Here is a 9730-nt window from a genome sequence, read left to right as displayed (position 1 = left end):
CTTTGTCGTGCATTACTTCAATGTGCCAAATTTGATCAAATATGAATCAAAATTTGAAAAGAAAAGGTTATTTGGACAAGGAATGCATTTGCAAACGATGTTTTTTCTCAGACAGTGTGGAAGAGTGGCGCAAAGAGTACCAATGTACTATTAGGATTGCATGGATTCTCCTCCCTTTTCTTCCCCTCCTCCTCTCCCTGTATCTTGTGCGCAAACTGCCGAATAATTATAGATTGTTTAGTAGATAAATCAACTTTTGTTAAATGAATAAGGGCGCAAACGGACAATATAATAGATCTTGTACAAAAGAATCTATCAATGCAGCTTTTGTCACTTTGATTGAGTCCTTCCAATAGATTAACATAATGTGAGATGCCGTTGGCGCTGGGTTGGAAGTTCTGGAATGGTCATAGCATTACAGGCCCTACTTGCTTTCATTCTTAGGGCAAATATCATCATGTTCCCTTTTCAAGCAAGTCAAAGTGTTTCAGATGGGAAAATGTTGGATTGATCCAAACGGATCAACTGAACTTGAAGACTTTAGCAGGCTTCAAAACATTTCGTGTCAGCCTTGTCTAAGCCTGATACTAAAGTCAATCTTACAATTGCAGTACTTCTGCAAAATGTGCTCCAAATAACGAAGGGAAAGAAAATTGAGGAAGATTCTGCATATTTTATCACATGTTATCAACAAATTTAAAAGAGATTTACAGTACACTTCTTAAGCCGACATAGTTTAACTTCTGTGCAATAAGTAAATTTCGGATCGCACGAGATCTAATAAAAGAGATTAATAATAAAACGTTTCTCAAAAAGCATAATCTGCTGAAATTACTCCAGAAGAATTCTTTGACCATATTGTTTGGATAATGATAATAACACTACTTGTTGTATCGATCTTTTCAGTACTTTGGTAGTGTGCCAGAGTATGTGGTTCAAAGTAACTTACGTCTAACTTGAGATAGGACTGGCGGAAAAGGTTAATCCGTATTTGTTATCATAAATCTCTAGATGTCTCATTTTACGACAAATTCTACTATTTTCATTAATTATAATTTCCAATTTTTCAAAGCATTATTACTAAGTACATTATTTCAGTATAAAGAGACCCTTAAAGTCATTTTGTTTCTTTTGAACAACATCTTCTCGACTTTCACTAATGTGGCGATAAATCGATTTTCGCAGTTTCTAAATGAAATGAACATATTCCAAACCTGATCAAAGTTCTCCACGTCCTCAAAAAGTTTCTAGAAAAAAAAAATGAAAATCAGTTGAGGAATTCATCAATGATACCTATAAAAATGTAAGCTCATTATATTTTAACTTCATTTTACTCGATATATGTCATATCATCTGGATCGAGCTCCTGAATAATCAGACATGATTTCTCTTTTCTCGCGAAAAAATATTTCTTTCTTCACAACATCTAGGATAACTTTCCACAGTTAACAATTTTCTATCATTTCATTTTTGCTTACCATTCTTTGTTGTACAAAAATGATATTTCCTTTCTTTACTTTTCTCAACTCCTTTTCCGCCACTGATAAGCATTTGATTAGAATAAGTTCTATTGATTTACTGATCATTACTGAGAAAAACAAATTTGATAAAAGACTGCGACGGTTGTTTAAAATAAGTATTCTTTTCCTTGTTTTACAATGTCTGCCATTTAATTAGCCAATGGAGTAGTGTTTACCAATCAAAGTTTTATTGCCAAAAACTACATACTGATTCCAATTGTAACAAATAGAACCATCCTATACAATTCTTCTCTCATCTAAACGACAGTTTCCTTTTTTCTCTTAAAAAAATCTTATAAGACTTTTCATCTCTCAAATCCAACTGGCAATTTTACCAAAGAGTTCTATCCAAAGGTCTTATAGATGAATCTAAAACTATATCAATGGAGTGTGAAATCTGGAAAAGATTAAATTTCTGCTGCTGCCTTTTACACTTTTAACTATTCATTCCATTTCCCAACTTATTGCTGTAGTCTTTTCCAATTGCGGTCAAGGACGATATAGCAGGAGTGGAAGAATAGTTAAGTAAAGCAAATCAGATTCCCACATATTGCATGAGAAATAATAAATGATGCCGACCACTGATTGGTTCCATTTGATTGTGATAAAAATGAACCTTTAGTTATAAATGACTCTTTCAGTCGTTAAATTGTATTTTATGCGGGAAGGTCATTTTTCGGATCAAGGAATGAGATGAACATGGAGTAATTGATTAAGATGTTAAACAAGTAATACTTAACCAGCTTCTTTAGTAGAGCAATAATAAGCCAACCATTATTCCCATTCTCCTTATCTCCTTTCACTTTTCTGCTTCCCTCTTTACTGCAACATGTTCAAAAAATGTTTGATGTCAGCAGTTCAAGTTATCCAAATACCAATTACTAAATTTTCTGAAATTCTATTACCTTGTCGATGCATGGCTGGCATTAATGATAAGCATAACTGGAATCGAAACATGCATGACTAAATGATCCAATTTCTGTTAAAATATACAGAAAGCAAATAAGACAGAAATGAACCGGAAACAGCGCTTCCGGCTATGATGTCAACATATTCAGTAATACGGTCATGACTGAAGCACTTTCACTACTGGAAGGAAATTAATACTGCTCACAACTTATATTCCTCGTTTTGTTACTTTTCCATACAAGAGAGCTTGATGAGCTTGATTTGCACCCCTAAAAAAAACTAAATGAAATTTATCTCACTTTGAGATAAAAGCTACTCAATTTGAAAATTTTAATTCATGTTAGCTGAAAAAAGTGAAACCAATAACTAGGTTAATTAATTACCAAGAAACATGACTTATTGCAAAAAAGCCTTTAAACAACATTTCCGCACAGCACTTCAAGCAGTAAGTTAATTGATAAATTGATTACTTGAAAGTTCCAGAATTTTGGCAAAAAAAGTAAAGATACGAGCTTTCAATCTGTGTGATAAATGAAAACTAATTCTTACGATTTCCTCATGAATTCCACTCATGAAATAATAAATTAGATTGATAAATGGGAAGAATCGGATAGTTGAACAAAAAACTATTTTGATCATATCAGTGGAAAACAAGTGATCAGTTTAATGAGGAATGAAGTCTATGTTCTGGGTGATGGAGCAAAGATCAAGAAATGGATTCAAGCATTCGCGTAAAGGAATGGAACTGCCGTTCGATCATGAAATAGAATGATCTATTAGTGATTGGAGTCACTAAGCGTAAACGCAAATCGAAAAGGATGCAGTCATTCATGGCTGGTTGTTGGGTGAAGGACTCTGGAAATGACCTTGTTGCAAGAGCATGGAGAACTTCATCGTCATTCATATTTGTACTACATCCTAAAAATGACCTCATCATATTATGATCGAGGTCTCATTCGATACTGGGTAGTATAATTTTAATCTCGACTCTCGATGATCATACAATGGGAGTTACTCGTCTCATTAATTTCTGACTTTTAAACTTTAATCAATTTTCAGCTACTCAATTATTCAAGCAATATTCCCCGTAAACTCGCTTATTACTTCTGTTTATCAATTCTTATCAGTTCATTCCGCCAACTTGTATTTACAAGCCAAGAACAAAGACCCTTATTTTTCAGAACCATTTCCTAAGCACAATATGCTGAAATTCTTCACGACTTTTCAACTTCAGAATGTAATTCTGCTAATCTACAGTACTTTTAGTGACATTTAAATGGTAGGTTTAGAATTTTTAAAAGTGGGAAAGAAAAGAATATTAATCTCTGATGAATGTCATAGTTGTATGATAAAAGATGTTCCGCTCATCACAAGGTTTGTCGATAATACACCAATATCAGCGAAAATGTTATCGAGGTCGATGCTATGGTTAACCTAATTTTGAAACACCTCTCTTCTCTTTCATGCGCAAGGTTAGTCGTCAAGTGGTATATCATGTAATGCATTTTAGACAGAGCAAAGTATAGCACTCCCGTCATTACCAGGAAAAAATCTGACAATCGGAACAGTTCATAGATTTTCCAAGCAAACTTCGGAGATCCATGTCAGCAGACATCCGTCCCGTTCTTACTGGATACTCCGACGATCCTATCTGAATATTTTTCTTTCTGACAGAATTCAACCATTAAATGATTTCAACTCCAATCTGATATGGTTCAATTCACAAGTTTATCAAGTCTGTTGGTGGATTTTCGAGGAAAATTTGATTGAATTTAAGTGAATTTAACTTTAGTTCAAATTGAAAAGTATCAACTTCGAATTATTTCCTAAAATAAGAATTGCAAATTGGAAGTTCTGAACAAATCAAACATGCTGCTCCCTTCATTTAAGCAGTAATCCAAACTGGAAGATAGCAGTCATCTACTGGTCATCAAATCAGCAAATGCAATAAATGGGAGCAATCAGATGCAGCAGAAGTATGCAATTGAAGGTACGTGTGATCGTATGAACAAATTGGAAGAAATAACCACTGCATCTACTCAATCAATAGCACCTGTAAAATCCCGGACTGAAAGGACACATCAAAGTCTTGTGCCATCGACTGTGAGCCTTTTTCCGGATTAATCTTTACCCAATCTCAAATCATTCATATCTTCTCCTTTACGATGGAAAGCAAGGATCCTTAGCTTCCTTAATATTTTCGTTTTCTATCCGCTTATTGTGACAGTGACACTTTACAATATCTCAGTCACATCGAATCCAACTACTCCTTTGCAACAAAGGATTTACCATCTCATAATTCGGGAAATTTAATTGAATTCGAAAAGACTGACAGAGTGTAAAGTATGCAGACAGCGAGGAGGAGTAGAAATAGTTGAGGAAGAAAGTGGCTGTCTCAAAGGGATTTTTTTGTATTAGAAGTGGGTGAGAGGAGGGCTGGGATTACAGATTTCCGCTGATATATCGAGTGTGGTCGGTAATACCGGGACCGGTAAGTCACATATTTCTCAACCGTAATGTATTCCTTCTCAACTTGTTTGAATATGTTTTGAAAAATTGCTTCCATTGAATTTCAGGTTTCCTCGAATGCAATGGGTTTGATGCCGGAGAGTTACATCGATATTAAACCGGATCCATCGTTGCTTGATGCAAATTTTGATGGGTACAAGCTCTCACTTGATCCTTTTCCTGTTTACAGTTGTCCCTTAGAAGTGCCAGGTGTGTTCCTTCCCTATCTCGTTACACTTGCTTGTTTATATTTGTTAAATGCTTTTTTTTAAAATGCTCTAATTTTTTTCTTTCTTTATGGTAATGCTAGCGGATGCTTCCTCCTTATGTCTTTGTCCGAATACCATTTGTTTACGTTTTAACACCTAACAGTAACTATTAATTGTCTGATATAAGGGATCTTTTTATAAAAGAACTCCGAGATCAACTTCGAATTCAAGAAATCTTCGAAATAGTAGTGATTACGATAAGTTGCATCATCCGTAAAGACCGAAGCAGTCCAGTAATATTTCAATCACTAATGAAAGGATTGACGAATTGATGTACCAAAGAATGTTTTTAGTGCGGGAGTTGCAAACAAGCAATATTCAATATGGATTTGAGCATATCAAACTGTATAACGATATGAATTATCTAACATACGATCTCCATGCATCCGATTCTGGATGCAAACGATTCATCACTATTTTGCAGAACTTTCACTTGTGCTCAATTAGTTTTGATGTTCAGGTAATTAAATTACTGTTACATATTTCTTGGTCTACTTTAATTTCATGGTAATTTTTATTAAAATTTTCGCTTGCCAGGTCCATTTTTATATTTAATTAAATCTGGATAATTTTGATGTCCTATTACATAGCAATTATCGCCATATATGCATATATATATATATATATATATATATATATATACATATATATGATATTATGATTTTTAAATAGTGGATAACATTGTTCGTCTATACATTAAGTTTGATATTTGTAAACAGATGAATATATTAGCAGTTGCTGAGGCATTTTCCTTCATAATTATCTATACGCCTTCTAGATTCAATGATAAACGGTAAAAGACATTTTTCTTTTTTCAAAGAGTTCCAAGATTTCACGAAAATCTTCATTCGCAAATCGGAAATAAGAGTTCAAACTATTTGTCTCATTTCGTTTGTAAGCCTTCTCGAAAAGAAATTCATCATGGTAATGCAAGCGCCTTTCGTTGACTAATTGTTAGAATTTTCCAGACAAGAAAATTCTCAGTTAGCAAAAACCATACAGTTATCGCTGTACCACTTGGTGAAAAAGAAATAGAAGATCGATATCCAGCCGCGGTATCTTTTCCAGATGCTGGTCATGCTTTCGTATCTAATGGCTTCGGTCGTCTCACAATGTACATTACGGGTGACCGGCGCAATGCAGCAGCTTGGGAGGTTGTCGCAACCATTTTCGTTCCTTTTTTTCTAATGTAAATTTTCAAAAGGATAAAATTATGAATAGGTCATACCAGCTTTTTTTTTATTGATTTGCTATTCTTTATTTTGACTTTAAAGTAGGTAAATGAATTTGATTTAGGAATGTCTAAGTGTCGAGCCGCTTATTGATGATGGTAAAATAAGTTCATTTATAATTATTGAAAGCCGTTATATGGAGAACAAGTTTGACGTATTGTTACGATCTGTTGTACCTAGTAAAAGGTCTTCAAATCAAGGGAATTTTTTAAGCAAAGTAATCTGGTTGACTGTTGCCAGCGGTCAGTTTTTTTTGTTGGCTTGATTGAGTTTAAGAATTATTGGTTATCGTTAAAAGATTGGCATGAATCGTTAAAAGACTGGCATAATTTGAACTGAGAAACTTCATTTATGTTTTTGTGCGTTGTAGCATGCGTAGCACTGTAAGATTTTTTTTTCTCATAATACGATACTTAGGATGCAGGAAAGAAGCCCTTATTATTGAAGAGAACTTATATCGATAAAGTTCTCATATTTTACATCTGTGAATCCATCAACCATATTCGTTTTTCTTTAGAAAACGGAAGAATGGCTGTAACTGAAATTCGCAGCATCATTTGTACTGGTCATACTGAAATGGTAACATTCGACCAATTACCTGAAGGCTTAATCGTTATTAGCACTGGTGATCTAAGTTTTTGTGGAAGTGGAATAAGTACATCAGATGCTGCGAGTCAGGAAATGAACAAAGAATGCGGTAAAAGTTTTTCGAGAGATTTTTCATAGGACTGGATTTCAAACGAGTTCAATTAATTTTGTAAAATTTCTAACAAGTTGGTACTTCCAGGTGTTGAAAGTACAAAGCTAGCAAAGAAGAGATACGCCTGGTCTCAAACAGGAGGAGATGTGACAGCAGTGTTCACTTGTGATGAGACAATTTCAAAAAAAGATGTTTCGTTATCCCTGAGTGCTACATCTGTTCATTTGTCAGTGAAGGGTATAATACTTGTCGGTGGAATCCTTGGTGGTTCAGTTGACCCAACATCATCAACTTATACTATCGATAATAATAAGTACGTTACTTATCGTTTGTCACGATACCAATGCTATTAGTTTAATTACTGTACCTGACAAATCCAATTATATCACTTGTTGTTTACCGTTCACTTATGATATGCCAATTTATTAAATTAATTTTTTACTGATGGGAATGTTTCTTTTTTATTTTTTCATAATATATTCATAATATTGATATGTTTTTTTTTCGTTCTTTTCATAAAAAACTTACAAGATTTTTTTGCTTGAGATTAGAGCTGTTTCTGGCTAAAAGTGAAGGAGGTTTAACTCATTGGTCGGAATTGGTGTTAAGTGACGATCAAGGCGTTTATGAAATTGATTCCGAATCCTTGAGTATTGCTTCAGGGATGCTGGAGCGCTTCACGTCTGAATCACAGGTTTGAAGAACATTAATACATATTTCGTGGTATCAAATTTTCTATTTGACTAATTTCGTATTTCTTTTTCTAAATCTTCTTAAAGTTCGAATGCGTCATTTAGACTGTAGGTAATTGTGGAGTTGATCGAAATTTTAACACCGAACAAATGGAAGATTGTGACATCAGTGTGGATGACATTTGTAAAATTCGTTGGTTGAATTGTGCTTCGCAAAAATTAAATCATGAGGTGATCATCATTATCCTTTAGCTAAGATCTAAGGTGTTTAATTTTTTATGGTTCTTGTCTTGTAAAGTTACTTGAGAACTTGAAGAAAAAATCCAGTAGAAGCTATTGGTTTTTTTTTTTTTTTTTTGAATGTCAGCCTTCTATTTGCAAATAAAGATGGTTACCACTAATTGATAATGAAACAGGAAATAAATAATTGAGTTTAAAACAAAAATTAAGTTTTAAACCACCACTGTACTTTATTTTTCAAATAACATCCATAATATGTTTATAGAGCGATATAACCACACACAGTGTCTTGTTTTCTGTATGTTTGGATTTTGGACCACGTTTTCTTTGTATCCGTATGGATGTTGATGGCATTTTGTGGAAATTCACGGAAGAGAGCAAGAAAGTTCAACATCACGCAACATTCAATGCATTCGGATATGTTCAGGTTTACATGGAATTTTAACACTATTGTAAAAATTTGTTAAATTACAATTTTTGTGGAAAGCCACAAAAGTTTGCTGTTGTAATAACACACAGTAAAATATTATTTTCAGAAGAATTTACGGTCTGCATAAACTTGCTATCTGAGGGTCGAACCTTTTTGTTGCTGCAAGTGATATGTTGAAAGTTGGAGATATTGAGATTAAAATTGATTCCTCTAATACTCAAAAAATGGAATGCCTTGAAATATTAGTTTATATTGTATATATTTCAACAACTTTTATTTCGGTGAGACTAAATAAACCGGCTTGTTGTATTGTAGATTCGAAGTATTTTATAGGCATCTAAAACACAGAGGAAATTCAGCACTTGTCCAACGGATTGTTCTTATGCCGTTATTATTGAAGCAAAACGACACGCATTTGTTTATTGGCAGCCAACCGCAGTAACTTCAGGTGTTTATATCTATGTTTCCTTATGTGAACAAAGCAAATGTTTAGGCACTTGAGATTCAGTTCGTTTTAGATTTGCGGAATCGGAAAACAGGCCGTCGAGTTGCTGGAATTGCTAAGCAGCAGCTGATATCTTTATCTAAACCGTCGGAATCCTGCGATGCTAATGCTGTCACAGAGAATATTGTTGGCGTTCATGCTGATAATGAATTTCTTTTTATTTTAACCACCACCGATATTTTTGCTGTGCTTTTGAAAGATCCTTCTGTGCTATAAGTCTCTCATTGTATAAGCAGAAGCTGTTAAGTTTTGATAATTTATCGGGAGTCTCTATGGGAATAATTAATTGTCGGAAGTCTATAGGAATAATTAATTACCTATAGGAATAATTAACTACATTATTGCAATAATAACAGTATTTGATATAGCCATTTTGATAATGTATGTGATGAGTTCCTGTAATTTTGCAACTTTCTATCTTTGAACTAATGGGAAAATCAATATAAGTTTCAATGGTATAGTGACTTTTGTTCTACCTACTGTTTGCAAATAAATTTTGGATAAGATACTTCTCCTAGCGTTACCTAAAAGTTATACTACTGTTGCCGCCGAAATTATATGAAAAGTAGTAAATGCAGATTTTGTATTATTATCATTCCTTAACGGACATCAATGCCATGTCAAAATATGGTAAAAACCTCATTGTGGAATTTCTATTCCTTTGTTTTTAATTTAATCTCTCCGGTATTGGTTTAATTGAATGACCGTGTCGTTGCAGATTTCGG

The 9730-nt window shown here is 33.8% G+C and overlaps 1 protein-coding gene across 1 annotated transcript; it reads left to right on the top strand.

The window, feature by feature from the left end:
* The first annotated feature begins 4838 nt into the window (after window positions 1-4838).
* LOAG_09774 (hypothetical protein) lies at window positions 4839-9375 on the top strand. The gene is made up of 12 exons (XM_020448017.1): window positions 4839-4920; window positions 5006-5147; window positions 5500-5666; window positions 6175-6360; window positions 6503-6680; window positions 6956-7135; window positions 7226-7451; window positions 7685-7832; window positions 7936-8061; window positions 8336-8497; window positions 8834-8948; window positions 9019-9375. Exons 2-12 carry the CDS (start codon window positions 5021-5023, stop codon window positions 9219-9221), a joined length of 1818 nt encoding a protein of 605 aa, XP_020301804.1. The 5' UTR covers window positions 4839-4920; window positions 5006-5020; the 3' UTR covers window positions 9222-9375.
* The last annotated feature ends 355 nt before the right edge of the window (window positions 9376-9730 follow it).

This window comes from Loa loa (genome assembly GCF_000183805.2).
Source record: "Loa loa unplaced genomic scaffold supercont3.11, whole genome shotgun sequence".
NCBI classification, from domain to species: domain Eukaryota; kingdom Metazoa; phylum Nematoda; class Chromadorea; order Rhabditida; family Onchocercidae; genus Loa; species Loa loa.
The sequence above is the reverse complement of the archived record's forward strand: the minus strand, read 5'-3'. Positions and strand labels throughout refer to the sequence as shown.